Source organism: Hyperolius riggenbachi, chromosome 11 (genome assembly GCF_040937935.1).
Source record: "Hyperolius riggenbachi isolate aHypRig1 chromosome 11, aHypRig1.pri, whole genome shotgun sequence".
Taxonomy (NCBI): Eukaryota; Metazoa; Chordata; class Amphibia; order Anura; family Hyperoliidae; genus Hyperolius; species Hyperolius riggenbachi.
Window position 1 is genome coordinate 28,892,156 of NC_090656.1, and position 21,432 is coordinate 28,913,587.

A 21,432-nucleotide genomic window follows, 5' to 3' on the forward strand; every position below is an offset into this window, starting at 1 on the left:
GTATTTCTTATTTGTTACATTTCCTTGCTACTAATTAGTACTGCTGTAATGTGTTTTTATGACCACTTATCACTAGGGGGCAGTGTGAGACAAAAACAGAGGACTTCTGTTTCAGTTTCTATATTTTCTGCTAGCGGAGAGACATCAAAGCATTCCAAGAATTTACAGCACGAGTTCTGCCTACTGAAGTCAAAAGCAGTGCACTTATCTCAAACGAAATAATTCCTTTGAAGCTACTAATGGGTTAAACACGAGTCATGCTCACCTCGCTTCACACTCTTTTACGATTGGCTCATTACTGTCTACCAGTCTGAGAACTTCACTGACGTTCTGCTCCAGCCAGGACATGACAGAGGGATCCTTCCACAGGCCGTGACTCCTCCCGACATAGAGTGCGATCAGCTGAGACAGAGCTACAGGCTGACTGGGTGAGAAAAAGACACAACAGGTGTGAATGCAGAGAGTGCTGAGCTCATATCTATAGGAGACTAGAGCAGAGACTGTGATAACATTCAGGGACATCAAAACAAAGAGAAAGAGCTTAGCCTGCAGCCTTTGCAGCGCTGCTGTGTGCGCTTCACTGCGGCGCTGTGCGCATCTTTACTTGTTTTCAGATTTTCACGCCTACTTGTCATTTGTGTTTGGTCACATGGTGGTAGCTTTCTCGTTCATCTTTTCATTCTCTTGCTTGCGATCACTGCAGCTTACCAGTTTATCCAGGCTCTATTTGATGTCATACACATTAAGTGCTGAGCATATTTCTTTAGTTAGGCCTAGTGCACACCGGAGCGTTTCCGCTGCGGTTTGCGATCTGCTTGCGGGTGCGGATCCGCTAGGGTAATGTATTTCAATGGGGTGGTTCACACCAGAGCGGGAGGCGTTTTGCAGAAACGCATACTCCCGGGCTGCTGCAGATTTTGGATTGCGGATGTGTTTCTGCCTCAATGTTAAGTATAGGAAAACCGCAAACCGCTCTGAAAAACGGCACTTCAGAGCGGTTTGCCAGGCGTTTTTTGTTACAGTAGCTGTTCAGTAACAGCTTTACTGTAACAATACATGAAATCTACTATACCAAAAACACTTCACAAAACCGCAAATTGCTAGCTGAAACGCTGCAGAAAAATAAGAAAAAGCGTTTCAAAATCTGCTAGCATTTTGCGGATCTGCTAGCGGTTTTTGGTGTGCACTAGGCCTCTTAGCTGTGTGTGTGTGTGTGTGTGTGTGTGTGTGTGTGTGTGTGTGTGTGTGTGTGTGTGTGTGTGTGTGTGTGTGTGTGTGTGTGTGTGTGTGTGTGTGTGTGTGTGTGTGTGTGTGTGTGTGTGTGTGTGTGTGTGTGTGTGTGTGTGTGTGTGTGTGTGTGTGTGTGTGTGTGTGTGTGTGTGTGTTCTATGAACACTTCAAAAAAAGCACTGGGAAAACTACCCATGCATACTCCAATACATGTCGACCTCGTGTTTAAGTCTACTCCAATATTCGCCCACCTTACAGGACCACTACCACAAAACATTGCATTTTGAAACACCCCCAACAGTAGTTACTGCATTTTTTGGACTATAAGACTATTTCTCCCCCAAAAGTGGGGGGAAAAAGTCACTGCGTCTTATAGTCCAAATGCAGGGAATTCCTGACTTGTGAATGCCTCCGATACAAACCTCCAACCTCCCACAAGGTCAGGGACTCCCTGTACTGTGCCCATGCAGAGGAGGATACAGGGGGACAAACGGAGGACACAGGGGGACACCAAGGGGCATAGAGGAGGACACAAGGGGGGACACCAAGGGGCATAGAGGAGGACACAAGGGGGGGACACCAATGGGCATAGAGGAGGACACAAGAGGGGACACCAAGGGGCATAGAGGAGGACACAAGGGGGGACACAAAGGGGCATAGAGGAGGACACAAGGGGGGACACCAAGGGGCATAGAGGAGGTCACAAGGGGGGACACAAAGGGGCATAGAGGAGGTCACAATAAGGAAAGAGGCAGACACATGGGGGACACAGGAGGACACAGGGAGACCCAAGAGGTGCATAATCCACAAGATATATAATAATATAATAATCCGAACATTTGTATAGCGCTTTTCTCCTGTCGGACTCAAAGCGCTCAAGAGCTGCAGCCACTGGGACGCGCTCAGGAGGCCACCCTGCAGTGTTAGGGAGTCTTGCCTTGAACTCCTTACTGAATAGGTACTTGACCTAGCCAGGATTCGAACCCTGGTCTCCCATGTCAAAGGCGGAACCCTTAACCAGTACACTATCCAGCCAAGATGCCCCTTCACCATGGATGCACCAGGTTTACTATATATATTTCCCCCAGGTTTTTGTCCTCTAGGTTTACTATATATATTTCCCCCAGGTTTTTGTCCTCTAAAGCCAGGTGCATCTTATGGTCAGGAGCGTCTTATAGTCCGAAAAATACGGTATATCAATCACACAGAATATTCAGTGTCATTTATTTCAATCTCTAGCATGGCCCTTTAAAGATCCATATGACACTGTATACTGTATACGTCAGTCCCGCATACACGCTGACTGACTTATGTATCTATACAATTTTCATAGGGGAAGCCTTGTCAGTGGTTGTAAATAAACTAAATAACTGATGGTATAATCCTTTTTTCCCCCCTCAGCCCCAGTCTTACCAACTGCCATAAATTCTTGTGCAAACTCACGTGCTGACACGGTCCCCGCGCAGCCTGCACGTCATTACAAGCAGCAGAGCAGCGGTGATTGAGTAGACTGAACAGGGGAGAGCAGCTCGAGTATCTTATTGCGCAGCCGTGTCTGCGCTGTGCTGAGAGCTGTCTCACTGAATGCTTGGAGGGCAGAGGGTGGGGCTGCCGGGACCTTGTAAGCACGCTAGTTTGCACGAGAATTTATGGCAGTTGAGAAGACTGGGGATGAGGAGAAATAAAAGGACACAGTATGTGTTTATGTGAAAGACCAGTTAATACAGCCAAAAACAAGGGAAAAATATTATACATGTGTGCACAATGGTTTGGCACTCTCACCCAATAGGTTACTGGTCAGGGAATCAACTGGAAAGATCAACTGCCTGAAAGGTTAGTGTCAGATCCCCTCATATTTACCAGGCCTCAGGAAAGCGGCATCTTTCTGTGGCACAGGGAGAAAGTTCTAGAAGCCCAGCCAGCCAGGTAACTAAGAACTAAAGCTAATGCATGAATGTCTTTACTTCTCATTGGTTGCTAGGGACAGCATAGATCACCCATGGACAGACAATACAAGGCAGGCACAAGCAAGGAGGCTGGAACCTTCCGCAAGGATCAGCATGACAGCACTGTAAATATCACTCTAAACACAACTCAAATACCTCCACATCCCTCTCACTGCAGGTTTGTGGTTATTTACCTTAGCTGTGTAGCAGCTCCAAAGAACTGATGAGAAGATACAGTATTATCAGGCTGCACCCCGCAGGCATCCAGGAGCGGCATTAGAACTGAGAGAGGAGAGAGAAGCAAAGGATTATCCAGAGAAGATATTGTTCTGTGTCTGCAGGAAGTCACGTGACACACAGGAAATGAGCGGATGCTGCACATGTTCTGCAATACTGCAGTCAGGAGAGTACCATAGGCTCCAAAAGGGCTGATGCATGAAACTTCACACTACCCTCATAGTGCCCAGAATATATAAAAAGTATGCATTGCACAAATGATGTGCTTTGAGGTCAGCCAGTGACGCATGTAATATGGGCTACGCATGGGTTGCAACTTACCCTATTCGCATAATACATGTCACTTAAAGGAAAGGTTCAGGGACAATAAAAAAAAATCCAAATCCACTTACCTGGGGCTTCCTCCAGCCCGTGGCAGGCAGGAGGTGCCCTCGGCGCCGCTCCGCAGGATCCCGGTGGTCTCTGGTGGCCGACTCGACCTGGCCAGTGGCCAGGTCGGGCTTCTTCTGCACTCCATTATGCGTTTCACGCCGGCACGCTGACGTCATCGGACGTCCTCCGGGCTGTACTGCGCAGGCTCAGAACTACTGAGCCTGCGCAGTACAGCCCGGAGGACGTCCGATGACGTCAGCGCGCCGGCGTGAAACGCATAATGGAGTGCAGAAGAAGCCCGACCTGGCCGCCGGCCTAGCCAGGTCGAGTTGGCCACCGGAGACCACCGGGATCCTGCGGAGCGGCGCCGAGGGCACCTCCTGCCTGCCACGGGCTGGAGGAAGCCCCAGGTAAGTGGATTTGGATTTTTTTTTTTATTGTCCCCGAACCTTCCCTTTAACCTGAGTATCTAGCAGCAAACTTTTTTTTGTTCTTCATTGAAAGACTCTATTAACCCCCTCAGCGTTCAGTTTCTGCTGGATTTATGTGCAAAAAGGGATCAAATGAATTTTCATAACCTATTTTTCCTGTAACTTACCAAAATGTACCAAGCAAGGGTCTAGTAAACATTTTGAGTTTAATAAAAGCTGGAAACACAAAATTTGAACGAAATTTAAAAAGTTACTCCCCAAAACCTCTGATTATTTATACTTCCAAGCTGCAGCTGCTGCTCATTCTGCACTAATACGAATGTAGAGGTGGCCATACATCCAGCGATAATGGGCAGAATCGACCAAGAGACAGATCTCTTTCTGATCGAATCTGATTAGAGAAACATCTATCGGCTGCCCATACGCCGCAGGCCGATTCCCGATCGATTTCAACATGAAATCTCTTGGGAAGCGACCGCATCCGCTGACCCCTTAGTGTATAAATGTACCCCCATGTGAATTTATACATTACCTGTCCTGTGTCGCCCAATACACAGTGCCCATCTGTCTTCAGAATTCCCTGCAGATTATTGTAGGTAGGTAGCCAGGTCTAGGTGCCCCCAGTATAGATTATCTAGATACAGGTGTCCCCCAGGCTAGATAGGTACAGGTGTCCCCCATGATAGCAATGCACAGGTGTCCCCCAGTATAGCAAGGCACAGGTGTCCCCAAGGCTAGATAGGTATAGGTGTCCCCCAGTATAGCAAGGCACAGGTGTCCCCCAGGCTAGATAGGTACAGGTGTCCCCCATGATAGCAATGCACAGGTGTCCCCCAGGCTAGATAGGCACAGGTGTCCTCCAGGATAGCAAGGCACAGGTGTCCCCCAGTATAGCAAGGCACAGGTATGGTTTATGGGGAAAATGCAGGAAATTATTCAGGGTACACGCTATTACATGAAATACCCTGGTTTCAGCATCAGAAACACTTCCTATATCTATTTATTGCTGCATATTGGTATGTAGCCCCCCCCCCCCCCCCCCAGTGATGTCACAGCCTAGGCTGTTTATTATGCTGACTCCTCCCGAGAATTCTGGGAGACCAGCTATGTTTTTGTACTAGCTTTACAACCCTCGGTAAACCGGAAAATTATATACTTACCTTCCGTATTTTTCCTTTCCTGGAACAGACAATGGCGGCATACTCATGGGTTCATCTCCACCCCTTGAACCCAATTGGACAGATCTTTGTATAAATTAAAAGAACCCGCCCCCCCCTGCCATTCTCGTGAATATCAGTCCTCGAATGGACAAGAGGGAGGGATTCGTATGCCGCCATTGTCTGTTCCAGGAAAGGAAAATTACGGAAGGTAAGTATACAATTTTCCGGTTTCCTGGACAGAAATGGCGGCATACTCATGGGACATAACAAATCAGCTACAGAGGGAGGGAAGAGCAAACACACAAAATTTATTTACAAGAAGCTGACAACACAGCCTTTCCAAATTCCAATGAGGACAAAGATGCTGGATTTACATGGTAATGCGACAAAAAAGTATGCGGTGAAGACCAGCTTGCAGCCTTACAGATTGTCTCCACCGACACCTTTGAAAATGAAGCCCATGATGCTGCCATACCCCTGGTTGAATGGGCTCTAACTTCTCTGGGTATTTCTAGCCCTTTGAGTTTATAACTTAGTTGAATCAATTTTACCAACCAACATGAAATGGTTCTTGATGTAAGCGGCTGCCCCTTTCTGACTCCATTAATATTTACAAACAGATGGTCTGAAGACCTAAATGGAGCGGTCTTATCCAGATACACCTTAATACAATTTCCTACATCTAGCGGATGTTTTTCCTGCTGTATGTAAAAGGTAGGCAATGTCAGTTCTTGATTGATATGGAATGATGATGCTACTTTTGGAATATGGGACAGAACCGGTCTTATCACTACTCTATCTGGATAGAACTGTAAGAGATTGTCTGAACATCCCAGTGCTTGTAGATCGGACACCCTTTTTGCTGACGCTATAGCAGTCAAAAAAACTGTTTTTAGTGAAGCATTCCATATTGTTGATGATTCTATTGGATGAAACGGGGCGTTTGACAACACATCCAGTATCAAGCACAGATCCCATTGCGGAAAAAAAGGTTTCCTTGGTGGCCTAATCTTTTGTACTGCTTGTATAAATCTCATTATTAATGGATGTAATGCCCACTTCTCATTCGTCAGTGCGGATAATGCTGAAACCTGCACCTTAACTGCTGACAAACTCAACCCTTTGTCTACTCCTGTCTGTAAAAAATTTAGTATATCCTTTACTTGAGGTGAAGTTGCATTAAAGTCATTGGCTGCAGCATAGATGATGAAACGTTCCCATACACGGTGATAAGTTGCGTTCGTAGAGACCCTCCGTGCCTTTAATAAGGTGGCTACCACATCTTCTGTACAGCCCAAAGCTATGTACTTCCTCCTCTCAATTTCCATGCCATTAAATTGAGGCTCTCCACTTCTGGGTACAGAAGTTGGCCCTGTTGCAGTAGATCGGGAATTTTGGGTAGCTGAAGTGGCGGTTCCATACTCATTTCTTTGGCCAGGGTGTACCACGGTCTCCTTGGCCAATGAGGAAAAATAACAATGATCGTGCAACACTCCTGAGTTAACCTGCTCAGAAACCTTGTTATTAATGGGAAGGGAGGAAATGCATACCCCATTTTGAACTTCCATGGTTGGGTCAGGCAATCTATTCCCGCTGCTTCTGGATGGGGATAACGAGAAAAGAACTTCTGTAACTTCGCATTCTGTGGAGAGGCGCATAAGTCTTCCTGTGGGATCCCCCATTTCTTCGTTATCATGTGGAAGACTTCGCAGTTCAGGGCCCATTCGTGGGGATCTCGGAACTTCCTGCTCAAATGGTCTGCCAATACATTCTGTATCCCTGGTAGGTACATTGCTGACAAATCTGCTAGGTTTCTCTGTGCCCAATTCATCATGAGGCTGGTCTCGTAGAGTAATTGACGACTTCTGGTTCCCCCCTGCCTCCTCACATATGACACTGCAGTCGTGTTGTCTATCTGTAGTAACACTGATTTTTGGTAAAGTATGTGCCTGAATGCCCTGAGAGATAGAAAAGCTGCTCTCAACTCGAGAATATTTGATGGTGTCCCTGACTGACTCATTCTCCACTTCTCCTGAACACATTCTCCCTGACAATGGGCTCCCCAACCTGACATACTTGCGTCTGAGGTGACTAGTATCGGTTTCACTGGTTGTATTTGATGGCAATTCTGCAGATTTGATTGGATCAGCCACCATTGCAGTGAAATCCTGACCTCCGCTGGTATGTGGAACTTCTGAGACATATTCCTCCTGTTCCAGTTCCTGAGGAAGAAAGCCTGAAATGTTCTTAGATTCCAATGTGCCCACTTTACTAGTGGTATGGTGGAAGATAGCGTCCCTAGAAGGCCCATGCTTTCTCTGACTGACACTTTGCTGTGGGAAAGAACTGTTCTTACTCTGTTCTGAATGGCGACTATTTTCCCCTCTGGTAAACTGACTTTGTTCTGGTGTGTAACAAAGCGGGCTCCTAAAAAGATCATGTCTTGGGAAGCCTGTAATTGACTTTTTTGGTAGTTGACTAACCACCCCAGAGTCTCCAGACGATTTATCAACTTCTCCTGATGCTTCAGCAGAGTCAGGCGATCTTGATTCACTAACAGGATGTCGTCTAAATAATGATACATAAACAAAAGAGAGGGAGCACCGTTTCCAAAAAAGAGTATGCAGCGTGCCCAAGGTCTCTCCCCAGTGCCTCCTGGGAAGTGCAGTCCAGATAAAACCATTATGGCTTTGTGCAGTTTGATGAAGGTGTAAACCGAAACAGCAGTCTGTCACTGCTGCCACTTTGGTGCTATTAAAAGAGCTTTGATACAAGACAGCGGTGCCGGTCCTTTCTGTTTTGTCTAAATAATGATAGACTTTTAGACCTTCTTCCCTCAATTGAGCAATCACTGGCAGAAGGACTTTGGAAAATGTTCGTGGGGCTGTAGAGATCCCAAAAGGCAGACTTTGGAATTGTAAGAGTTCTCCGTTTACAGCAAACCTCAAGAACTTCTGGAAGGAAGGTTTTATTGGGATATGCAAGCACGCGTCGGATAAGTACACTGTCGTCATCCAATCGTTTACTCGGATCATTTTTATAATAGTTTGAAGCGACTCTATTTTGAAATGCTTGATTTTTATGTGTTTGTTGAGGAACTTTAGGTCCAGGACAGGACGCCATCCTCCCGACACTTTTGGTACCAAGAATAGTTGAGAATAGACACCTGTTGATGCTTCTTGTGCTGGTACTGGAATGACTGCCTTTATTTGCTTCAAGGAATCTACATATTCTAATAGGATTTTGCGTTTTTGAGCATTGTGAGGAATCTTTGTTTCCACAAATCTTAAGGAGGGTAGTGACTTTTTGAACTTCCACAAGTGGCCTTTTCCCAACGTCCTCAAGACCCAGGCATCCTTTATCGTTTCCACCAAGATTCCCCAGAAAGAGCGGAGTCTTGCTCCCACTGGGTTCACCTGAGTGGGCGTACCTTCAAAAAGGCTTCGTCTTCTGTTGTGACCCCAAAGTCGATTTTGACTTGTTGTCTTTCAAAAAGGAAGATTGGGTGCTTCTCCATCCTCTATTGAATTGCCTACTTGGCCAGTGATGTCACAGCCTAGGCTGTTTATTATGCTGACTCCTCTGAGAATTCTGGGAGACCAGCTATGTTTTTGTACTAGCTTTACAACCCTCGGTAAATGAACATTCGGCAGAGATGCAGTTATCAGGACTAAAGAGCTTACACTGTGATTCATTTCAGAATGTAAATCAGATAGAGGAGAGCTTTTACAGGGAGCAAACACTGACTAAATCATCTATAAATTAATATTGTAAAAAAAATAAGCAATTCTATTCCTTATGTTATTTTCACTACAGTGCCTCTTTAAAGTGGACCTGAACTCTTGCACAACACAGAAGGAAAACAGAGAAATGCAACCTGTATGTAGAGAGTTTAGCCCGTTTAATCCCCCTTCATTTGCGTTTAATCACAACTTGTAATCTGATCTCCCTCCTGTCACATGACTGCCTATGGCAGAGATGGCAGGTGAGCCCATTTGAAAGCACAGGCTGTTAATATGTCTGCTTCCATGAATCAGGAAGTAGAAACAGGGCATATTTATTTTAGGATTTGTATCAGCTGTGACAAAGAAATTATTTTTGGTTAAAGAGACTCTGAAGCAAGAATAAATCTCGCTTCAGAGCTCATAGTTAGCAGGGGCATGTGTGCTCCTGCTAAAACGGCGCTATCCCGCGGCTTAACGGGGGTCCCTTCACCCCCAAATCCCCCCTGCAAGACTTGGTCGTAGATTTGGTCGCTCCTGGAGGTAGGGCTAACTGCTGCAGCCCTGCCTCCAGTCGCGGCTATCAGCGGCGCATCGCCGCCTCTCCCCCGCCCCTCTCAGTGAAGGAAGACTGAGAGGGGCGGGGGAGAGGCGGAGGTATGCGTCTGATAGACGCGCGGGAGGCAGGGCTGCGGCGGTTAGCCTTGCCCCAACCAGGAAGCGCTCCTCTGCTGCACCGAGGGGATTTGGGGGTGAAGGGACCCCCGTTAAGCCGCGGGATAGCGGCGGTTTAGCAGGAGCACACATGCCCCTGCTAACTATGAGGTCTGAAGCGAGATTTATTCTCGCTTCAGAGTCTCTTTAAAGGTTATTACGTGGTTGTGTGTCTTTTAGAACAGAGAGGAAGTTCTGAGTTCACATCCGCATTAAAGAAAATATGCATATAACAGCAACATAAATATCTCTTAGGCTGGATTCTCACTATAAGCACTTTTCAGAGCACTGGTGATTGCTGAACGCTTTTTAAAAATCACTCCCATTCACTTTCATTAAAATCGCGATAAAAATCACATAAAAATCGATGTGTTATGCAATTTGCACGATCGTGGCGATTTTTATGTGATTTTTACCATGATTTTAATGAAAGTGAATGGGAGTGATTATTAAAAAGTGTTCAGAAAGTGCTCAGCATTCCCAAGCGCCCAGAAAAGCACTTATAGTATGGATCCAGCCTAAGGCATTGTAAATTTGCAGGAATTTAATATTAGTTCCAAGCTACAGAACTTAACATAACCTGTTGTTGTTTAATGGAAGTACAGCATATTTCATGGCACAACAAATACTCCCAAAACAAAAGAGAATAAAATGGCACACTTAACTTTACACGCTCTAACAGCATAATGTAACATTTCATGCATCAACCTCAATGTCACATATATAACGATAATGTATGTCACATCTGTGTGTAATGACACATGACTGCGTAATGGCATGGCAGGTCCCGTGACTGCAAAATTATATTGCAGATCATATGACTGTGTACTAGTACTGCAGGTCACATGACCGCATTATGGCACGGCAGGTCACATGACTGCATTATGGCACGGCAGGTCACATGACTGCATTATGGCATGGCAGGTCACATGACTGCATTATGGCACGGCAGGTCACATGACTGCATTATGGCACGGCAGGTCACATGACTGCATGACAACATTGAAAGTCACAAGAAAGCTTTATTTAGAAGTTGAGCAGATACAAACCTCCAGGGAACATGATGAGCGCTTGCTGTATAAGCTGTGATGCCCGGTCATGGGTTGCTTTCCCCTCATTGGCTGACACATCTTCCTGCTGGCTGTACAGGAAGAGGGCGAGCGGCACGGAGAATGCAAAGTTCGGGAGTTGGGATAAGTTCCTGTGAGACTAGAATGGACAGGTGACACCAACTTATTTCATGGTCAACATAATGCAGAAAATATCAGTAATATAAGGCAATTTTCAGCACAGGATCGAGTGGGATCACTAAGTCTTTTAATATCTATGCAGGATAATTCAGCTTGCTGCACAGTACTGTGGCTTACTGCATACCTCATTCACTAAATCTATGTGAAACTTGCCTATGTGAAATCGTATACACTATATCTTGGTACAGCTCATTATGTACAGCAGCTACCTAATTGTATTTGCTCAGTGGCTGCAGCTGAATATATACAGCTGCTTAGAAAGCTTGGGGGGGACAACTACACAAGTAGCCTCTTTCCTCACCACCAAAGATGCCACCTGAGTGTGGAAGATACCTCCACCTATTATGTCTGAATTAAGTTCAGTTATAGCTAAGCCCCTTTATCTTATTTTTTGTGACTCTCTTGCAACTGGCAGAGTCCCAGTGGATTGGCGTACAGCCCACGTTTTCCCATTATTTAAGAAGGGCAAAAAATCTGATCCAGGAAATTATAGACCTGTAAGCTTAACATCAGTTGTATGCAAACTATTTGAGGGGTTACTAAGAGATACTATACATGACTTCATAGTAGAAAATAATCTTATTTCTCAGCATCAACATGGGTTTACTAAAGACAGGTCCTGTTTGACTAACATGCTCAGCTTTTATGAGGTAGTGAATGCTAATATGGATATTGGGAATGCTGTAGATGTGATATACTTGGACTTTGCAAAGGCCTTCGACACTGTTCCCCACAGAAGTCTGGTGCAAAAGTTGAGGATGCAAGGACTGGGGAAGAGTTTGTGTGCATGGATAGGGAACTGGCTAATGGAAAGAAAACAAAGAGTTGTGGTCAATGGATCGTACTCAAAATGGGAGACTGTTAGCAGTGGGGTCCCACAGGGGTCTGTACTGGGTCCAGTACTCTTCAATTTATTTATTAATGACCTAGTAGATGCAGTAGTGAGCAATGTTGCTATTTTTGCAGATGATACAAAATTGTGCAGAATCATCAACTCTCAGGAAGATAGTGTCATATTGCAACAGGATCTGGATAGGATGGCTATATGGGCACATACATGGCAGATGAAATTCAATGTTGACAAATGTAAAGTCATGCATTTTGGTCGTACCAATGGTCTAGCACCATATAAAATAAATGGGATACAGTTGGGAACATCAAACTTGGAGAAGGACTTAGGAGTACTCATCGACAACAAGTTAAATAATCGTACTCAATGCCAAGCCGCTGCAGCTAAAGCGAACAAAATTTTGGGATGCATTAAAAGGGAAATAAAAACTCGAGATGCTAGCATAATATTGCCCCTGTTTAACTCTCTAGTAAGGCCACATTAGGAATATGGAATTCAGTTCTGGGCACCACATTACAAAAAAGATATTGCAGTTTTAGAGCAGGTGCAGAGACGAGCTACAAAATTGATACGTGGGATGGAAGGTCTCGCTTACCAAGAAAGGTTAGATAAACTGGGTTTATTTAGTCTAGAGAAAAGACGCCTTAGAGGAGATCTAATTAACATGTATAAATACATTAGAGGGCAATATAATAGCTTGGCGGATGAGCTTTTTGTCCCTAGGCCTTCTCAAAGGACTAGAGGACATGAGCTGCGCATGGAGGAAAAACGTTTTAGCCATTTATTTAGGAAAGGGTTCTTTACAGTAAGAGTGGTTAAGATGTGGAATGCATTGCCACAGGAAGTCGTTATGGCAAACTCTATACCTGCATTTAAAGGGGGCTTAGATGCTTTCCTTGCGTTGAAAGACATCCATGGCTACAATTACTAGGTTATGCCTAATGATGTTGATCCAGAGATTTTATCTGATTGCCATCTGGAGTCAGGAAGGAATTTTTCCCATTTGGGGCTAATTGGACCATGCCTGGTGGGGTTTTTTTCGCCTTCCTCTGGATCAACAGGGGTATGTGGGGGACGGGCTGGAGTTGTACTTTGTACTGGTTGAACTCGATGGACGTATGTCTTTTTTCAGCCAAAATAACTATGTAACTATGTCAGCTTCCTAAAGCTATTGGGCGTTGCACTCCACCAGAGAGAGTGACATAGCCTCCCACAAACTAGCACACAACTTTCTTCATTAAGCAGCAGGGAAGCATTGTGGCAGCTCTGGAATGCAATATACTGTGGCATGCACTGTGCTACTTCTCGTCTCTCTTCACCTCTCCTCTCTGAGCACAGGTAGAAGCAGAGTTAACTCTCTTTGATAGGCTGGCTCAGTGGCACTGGTAGAAGCAGAGCACCTCTCTGTGATAGGCTGGCTCAGTGGCACAGGTAGAGGCAGAGTACCTCTCTGGGATAGGCTGGCACAGTGGCACAGGTAGAAGCAGAGTACCTCTCTGGGATAGGCTGGCACAGTGGCACAGGTAGAAGCAGAGTACCTCTCTGGAATAGGCTGGCTCAGTGGCACAGGTAGAAGCAGAGGACCTCTCTGGAATAGGCTGGCTCAGTGGCACAGGTAGAAGCAGAGTACCTCTCTGTGATAGGCTGGCTCAGTGGCACAGGTAGGAGCAGAGTACCTCTCTGTGATAGGTTGGTTCAGTGGCACAGGTAGAAGCAGAGTACCTCTCTGGGATAGGCTGGCTCAGTGGCACAGGTAGAAGCAGAGTACCTCTCTGGGATAGGCTGGCTCAGTGGCACAGGTAGAGGCAGAGTACCTCTCTGGGATAGGCTGGCTCAGTGGCACAGGTAGAAGCAGAGTACCTCTCTGGGATAGGCTGGCTCAGTGGCACAGGTAGAGGCAGAGTACCTCTCTGGGATAGGCTGGCTCAGTGGCACAGGTAGAAGCAGAGTACCTCTCTGGGATAGGCTGGCTCAGTGGCACAGGTAGAAGCAGAGTACCTCTCTGGGATAGGCTGGCACAGTGGCACAGGTAGAAGCAGAGTACCTCTCTGGGATAGGCTGGCTCAGTGGCACAGGTAGAGGCAGAGTACCTCTCTGTGATAGGCTGGCTCAGATGCACAGGTAGAAGCAGAGTACCTCTCTGGGATAGGCTGGCTCAGTGGCACAGGTAGAGGCAGAGTACCTCTCTGTGATAGGCTGGCTCAGATGCACAGGTAGAAGCAGAGTACCTCTCTGGGATAGGCTGGCTCAGTGGCACAGGTAGAAGCAGAGTACCTCTCTGGGATAGGCTGGCACAGTGGCACAGGTAGAGGCAGAGTACCTCTCTGGAATAGGCTGGCTCAGTGGCACAGGTAGAAGCAGAGTACCTCTCTGGGATAGGCTGGCTCAGTGGCACAGGTAGAAGCAAAGTAATTCTCTGAGATAGGCTGGCTCAGTGGCACAAGTAGAAGCAGAGGACCTCTCTGGGATAGGCTGGCTCAGTGGCACTGGTAGAAGCAGAGTACCTATATGTGATAGGCTGGCTCAGTGGCACAGATAGAAGAAGAGTATCTCTCTGTGATAGGCTGGCTCAGTGGCACAGGTAGAAGCAGAGTGCCTCTGTGTGATAGGCTTGCTCAGTGGCACAGGTAGAAGCAGAGTACCTATATGTGATAGGCTAGCTCAGTGGCACAGTTAGAAATAGAGGACCTATCAGGCCACACTATGAGGATCCTCCCACCCACAGGTGACATAACAATCTCTTAGCAGTCTTTGCAAAGGCAGAAAACTGCAATGGCAGTTTAAAAAAAACAGGACGTGGCTAACCAACAAAACCTGGATTTTATGGAACAAGTGGTCAGTTTTTACACTTTCCCCTGTTAGTCTGCTAAAACATCTGCTGCCTGTGCTGGTGGTGAGGTTTTTATTTTTACATCATAGGTCAATTTTAAAGACCATCTCCAGCCAAAAAAATGTATGAATGACAATACATATATGTAGTCTATGCACTATGTACAGTTAGATGAACATATAAAGTTTACATCATAGTGGATAGAACAGACTCACATTTATATATGTAGTAGCATTTCCTTGTTTATCCTAATGGCTAGCTTTGTGTCCTCTCCTCCAGACTGGTTAACTTCCCTGCCCCTCCCTCCCCTGCTCTCTGCCTGCCTGGATCAAATTACTTCTCTTTTCGCAGTGTGTAACATAGAGGAGACACAGGATAACTGCTGCAGCCTGTCTTAGCATGTCTGTTTGCTATAACTCTTATTTCAGATGTATGTCTGTCTGCCTAGATTAGATCTCATGGACATGAGGGGTGGAGTTATGACATCAATCCCCCAGCATCCTTTGCACTTATGGTTTGGAAAGAAAAAAATGCCAGGGGCCAATTTCACACCGGGGGCGGGGATTTCGAGATCATATGTGGAATACGGACCTTAGGGGTGAGAAAATCACACTTTATCATGTGTGATGTTATATGACTTGGCAACTTATTAGGATTAAAGCAAACTGTTATCTACAATTTAGGTACTCTTTAAATGTTTTGGGGATGTATGGGCATGCTCACATCTCTGCATTGTAATCTCTAGATTGTAAGCCTTTGGGCAGGGTTTTTTTGTGTCCTACCTGATCATGCACCTCCATTACTGTGAACCCATGCTATGCATCTGAGTGAACCTAACTTGCCTAATCTCCATGCTCCATCCAGTGACTGACTCAGCATTACCTTGTACTCATACTGTGCTGCGTGATCTGATGTTTCTTGTATTCAGGTATTGTCATTTTGCTGTATGTCACCCCTAAATATTGTATGTATCCCTATTTATTGTCCAGCGCTGCGTAATATGTTGGCGCTTTATAAATACAATAAATAAATAAATAAATAAATAATTGTAACAGACTGCATTATCCCAATGCATGACTGACGTGTGTTTCTGCAAAAAGGCACACCATGCTATGAAATAACGTGTGCATTTCTACGTGATTAGTGTGCATTGCGGCATAGCATGTGCTACGCAACACACAGTGTGACTGCACCCTGAAACTAAACACTATGTATACAAACGGGTTGTACATACTATAGCAATTAGGGGCAGAGCGGTTGAAAGCAGAGGTATACATTACGCAATCTTCAGGCTAAGGTAAACGTCATTAAATGTGAACGTTTAAACTGTAACAATTTTCTATATTGAAGCTTACTGCACAGGGTAGTGGCGACAGTGGCTGATCTCCTGGTTTATCTATCTCATAACCAGGGATATCAATCTTACGAACAGCTATATGCAGTGTTCCATGCTTTGTACAAATGCTAGCATAAAGCAATCTTTAAACAGAACTATGGGCAAGTGTGCATTGTGTGCGGGACTACATAATACGCAGAGACGGTGTATATATACTGTATATATGGTATGCGTACACAGTGAGAGTGCAGGGGGGGGGTGTATATACAGTATGTGTGTATGTATACAGTGCAGGGGTGTGTATATAATACATGCATGTACAGTGTGTGCGTGAGTGTGTATACAGTGCAGGTGTGTATACAGAGTACATGCACATACAGTGTGTGAATGTGTGTATACAGTACGTGTGTGTATATATAGAGTTCATACATGTGCAGTGTGTGCGCAAGTGTGTATACAGTGCGGGTATGTATACAGAGTACATGCATGTACAGTGTGTGTATGAGTGTGTATACAGTACGTGTGTGTATATTTATAGAGTTCATGCATGTACAGTGTGTGTATACAGTGCAGGGATGTGTATAGAGTACATGCATGTACAGTGTGTGTATGAGTGTGTATACAGTGCGGGTGTGTATACAGAGTACATGCACATGCAGTGTGTGAATGAGTGTGTATACAGTGCAGGTGTGCATACAGAGTACATGCACATGCAGTGTGTGATTGAGTGTGCATATAGTACATGTGTGTATATATAGAGTTCATGCATGTACAGTGTGTGCGTGAGTGTGTATACTTTGTGGGTGAGTGTATACAGACTACATGCAAATATAGTGTGTGCATGAGTGTGTATACAGTGCAGGTTTGTGTATACAGAGTACATGCATGTACAGTGTGTGCATGACTGTGTGTACAGTGCAAATGTGTGTATACAGAGTACATGGACCTTCCACCTCTCACCCGATCCCTGCACCACAGTCAGTGTGATGCCAGCCTAGATGACTCACCTCCCACTCCTCATACACCCGGCTGAGGAAGGTGTATTCTCGGGCCCGCACACTCAGGTAGTCGATCAGCAGCAGCATACACAGAGGGTCATTGTCCGGATCCAGACTGAAGGCAGAGAGAGAATACAACACATGGTTACCAGAAAACCCACAACCTCATCTCAGGTATGGAGCGGAAACCACAGAGGAGGAGTTAAAAGTTTCACAACACTTCCTACAGCAGCGCCACATCATGGCAGCAGAGTGATTCCCCCCCTACAGAAGCTGATGAATGTAACAGGCCCCACATACCTGATGAACATCAGAGGGGAGGTGTTTTTTTTCTTCACTGAATCACTAATTAGCGGGTAATAGACAAAAGAAGAAATGGAGAGCCCAAAATAGTGTAGTATATCAAACAGGGCTGGATTTACTGTAAGGCACTGTAGGCACATGCCTACAGGCGTCTGATGACGGAGAGGCGGCTCACTCCCCTCCTATAGTGTCTCTCCCCTTCCCTATGCAGAGTCCTGATGAGAGTGTAACTGAGAGATTACTCACCCGGCTCTCTGCATTCTACTGATGAGATCTGCCTTCAGTCAGGGGCACCTCTTTAATACTGAGGGTACCTAATACTAAGGGGCACCTGTAGCTACCTATGATGGGCAAGGGGTAGTAAGGGAGAAGTGACAGCTAGAACAGCCAGCATACTTGTGGTGCAGTTCGGCAGGGATATATACCAGTAGGTTCATGGATGGCAAAGTCTAGGCTGCCATATAATCTGTGCCTATAGGCTCCTATGATTTAAATCTGGGCCTGATATCAAAGTAATGTGGGTATAGGTTCTTCGTGTTAAATAATACTCACAAAGGTAGGTTACCACACATGCAACCAGTGTATAGGCGGGGGGGACGGGACACGACATGGAGCTGACCCCACTCAGGTTAAGAAGTAGACATCTGTAGATCTGAAGAAAGGGGCAACACCCCTCCTGCAGCCATGATGTGACAGCCTGTCTGAAGCTTTGTGAAGCTGAGGGACAGATTTATCAAAAGCCTTACCGACAGTTTTTTTCTTCTTGAACATTTCTAACCAGCAGGAGGAACTGTTCTGCACGATAATAAGAACCTTCTTAAATCCTAGGTAATAGTGGCAGTTTAGGGTGAATTTCTAGAGCTGCACTACAGTTAAGAAAAGTGCAAATCCATCCCTAAGCTGCCTCAAAATAAGAAGTGCTTAATAGCAGTTCTACAGTGCAGTGAAGGCTAGACATGATTTGTGAAGGGCTCGTCCCCCCTGCTGAATTTCTCCTCAGAGCCTGCCAGTATCAATACAGCAGATGTATTGGTTACCTCAGCAACAGCAATTTTCCTCACACACAGCACTGTCTGACAAACCTTCCGATTGGTAACTCCTATTTTACAGTTGTTTAAGAAGGAAACTGCACTATCTATCCCCCGCCCCTACACACTCTGTCACAAACCTCCCATACCGGGAGGTAAATATTACATTTGTTACCTTATCTAACAGGTACTTGGGTTCCATTAAGAGAAGTGAAGCTGTATCATTCTGTTTACAATCCCCTCTTCCATATGAAGCCTCTAATACCATTACCACAGGAAACATCTCCCGTAGGCTGCAGCCTACATGGCCTATGCAGAAACACAAGCCTGTGTAAAATAGGAGCCGAGGTGTCCACTGACCTGAGGATGAGTTTACAAAACTCCAGGGCCGTCCTCGGACAGCCTCTGTTCTCCAGGAACATCATGTGCTTAAAGAGAGCCAAGAAAAACCCTCTGTGGTGAGAAAAGAGAGACAGAGGTAAAACATTGCTGCTTCATGGTGTTGATTGGTGGTAAAACAAAAAGCACAGTCCCGATCTGACAAATCAGTTGTACAACTTTTCTCACAAATCACCGTACATAATAAAAGAAGGTGCTGACCTGTTCTCCGGTCGGCAGTAGTCCAGTCTGCAGCTCCCGCTAGTGAGACTGAAGACCGGGTGAAAGCCACATTCCAGACTGTAGAGGGCTCTCTCTGCAACACAGTTACATATCGTTATTTTAGGTGAAAAAAGACATACGTATATCGAGTTCACCCAGAGAATAAAGTACAACAGCCCTGCTCCCTCACATATCACTGTTGATCCAGAGGAAGGCGAAAAACCCTTACAAGGCATTGTCCAATTAGCCCCAAAAGGGAAAAAAATTTCATACCGACTCCATGGCAATCACATAAAATCCCTGGATCAACACCACTGGAAATTACCGTACCTAATAATTATAACCATGGATGCCTTTTAATGTAAGGAAAGCATCCAAGCCCCCCCTTAAAGGGGTTCTGTGGAGGGTTTTAAAACAAAAAACTAACACTTACCTGGGGCCCCCTGCAGCTGTCCTCCTATGATCCTCCGTTTTCCGCTGCCGGTCCCGGTCTAATTATTCCTTTAACTAGATGAATGCTGCTCACGTCTCTGGGAGCTTACTGCGCCTGCACAGTAAGCTCCCAGACACGCGAGCAGGAGCGAGCACGCACGCGGCCACGGCCGTGCAGCCGCAATTCTATTAGGCGAACAATTAGACCGGGAGCGGTGGTGGGGAACGGAGGATCGGAGGAGGACGGCGCAGGACATGACAGCTGCAGGGAGCCGATAGAAGCCCCAGGTAAGTGTCAGTTTTATTGTTTTTAAAACCCTTCACAGAACCCCTTTAAGCACAGATACAAAATATGGGTTTGAGAGGTGTAATGCTAGATGTGGCCATCTTGATTTTGGGAATGTTTTTTCTTTTTTTGGGGGGGGGGTTGTATTTCTTTGGTTTTCCAAAAAAGTAGTCAGTGTACAGTTTGTATAACTGTAAATGTGCTGTCCCATCAAAATAACGCAACACACAGCCATAGATGTCTGAACCGCTGGTAACAAAAGTGAGTGCAGCCCTAAGTTCCACTATTCCATATGGCGCGATGCACACAACGTATCTGTTTTGTTACCTATTAAATCTCTGGCCATTTCCTGGTCCTCCTGCAGTCGGCAGACATCACTCAGCTGCAGCAGGGAGTCCACGTGATACGGGCTCATCTGGAGCAGCAGCTGGAGCAGACATGAGAACAAGGCGAGTCATATACGAGCCACCACATGCTCAGACATAATCACAATGATACCTATTCAATCCCATCCTGTCCTACAGGACCCGTCCCCTCCCCTGTGTCAGCCGCCACTGCTAGGTTATATTTATTGGGGGGCCTGGAGTGGTTGATAGACTACTGGAGAGAATATTCGGCTTCAGACTTGGCTCAGGCGATGCCGAGACCCGTCTATGTTTCATTGTTCTTACAAAATGGGCCAGATAAATGCTGGGTGACTTCTGCTGTTATGTCACACCTCCTGCAACTGTACCGCACCTCCTGCACAGTTCCTGCAACTGTACCGCACCTCCTGCACAGTTCCTGCAACTGTACCGCACCTCCTGAAACTGTGTCGCTCTTCCTGCAACTGTGCTGCACTGTCCTGCTACTATGCTATACCTCCTGCAACTATGCTGCACCTCCTGCAACTGTACTCCTTCTCCTGCAACTGTGCCGCACCTCCTGCAACTGTACCCCTTCTCCTGCAACTGTGCCGCACCTCCTGCAACTGTGCTGCACCTCCTGCAACTGTACCCCTTCTCCTGCAACTATGCTGCACCTCCTGCAACTGTACCCCTTCTCCTGCAACTGTGCCGCACCTCCTGCAACTGTGCTGCACCTCCTGCAACTGTACCCCTTCTCCTGCAACTGTGCCGCACCTCCTGCAACTGTGCCGCACCTCCTGCAATTCTACCCCTTCTCCTGCAACTGTGCTGCACCTCCTGCAACTCTGCTGCACCTCCTGCAACTGTGCCCCTTCTCCTGCAACTGTGCTGCACCTCCTGCAACTCTGCTGCACCTCCTGCAACTGTGCCCCTTCTCCTGCAACTGTGCTGCACCTCCTGCAATTGTGCCGCACCTCCTGCAACTGTGCCGCACCTCCTGCAACTGTGCCGCACCTCCTGCAACTGTGCCGCACCTCCTGCAACTGTGCCCCTTCTCCTGCAACTGTGCTGCACCTCCCACAACTCTGCTGCACCTCCTGCAACTGTACCCCTTGTCCTGCAACTGTGCTGCACCTCCTACAACTGTGCCGCACCTCCTGCAACTGTGCCCCTTCTCCTGCAACAGTGCTGCACCTCCCGAAACTCTGCTGCACCTCCTGCAACTGTACCCCTTCTCCTGCAACTGTGTCGCACCTCCTGCAACTGTGCTGCACCTCCTGCAATTGTGCTGCACCTCCTGCAATTATGCCGCACCTCCTACAACTGTGCCGCACCTCCTGCAACTGTGCCGCACCTCCTG

At 46.4% G+C, this 21,432-nt stretch overlaps 1 protein-coding gene across 1 annotated transcript in view; it reads right to left on the reverse strand.

Annotated features, from left to right (window-relative positions):
- Positions 1 to 21,432, reverse strand: part of TCF25 (transcription factor 25) — a 77,192-nt gene that overhangs the window by 34,789 nt on the left and 20,971 nt on the right. The window contains exons 8-14 of the mRNA XM_068261437.1: positions 20,053 to 20,152; positions 19,008 to 19,101; positions 18,768 to 18,860; positions 17,086 to 17,191; positions 10,862 to 11,021; positions 3,371 to 3,458; positions 266 to 424 (exon numbers count right to left, since the gene is read on the reverse strand). Of these exons, the coding sequence (XP_068117538.1) occupies positions 266 to 424; positions 3,371 to 3,458; positions 10,862 to 11,021; positions 17,086 to 17,191; positions 18,768 to 18,860; positions 19,008 to 19,101; positions 20,053 to 20,152 (800 nt within the window). The remainder of the gene's footprint in view (positions 1 to 265; positions 425 to 3,370; positions 3,459 to 10,861; positions 11,022 to 17,085; positions 17,192 to 18,767; positions 18,861 to 19,007; positions 19,102 to 20,052; positions 20,153 to 21,432) is intronic.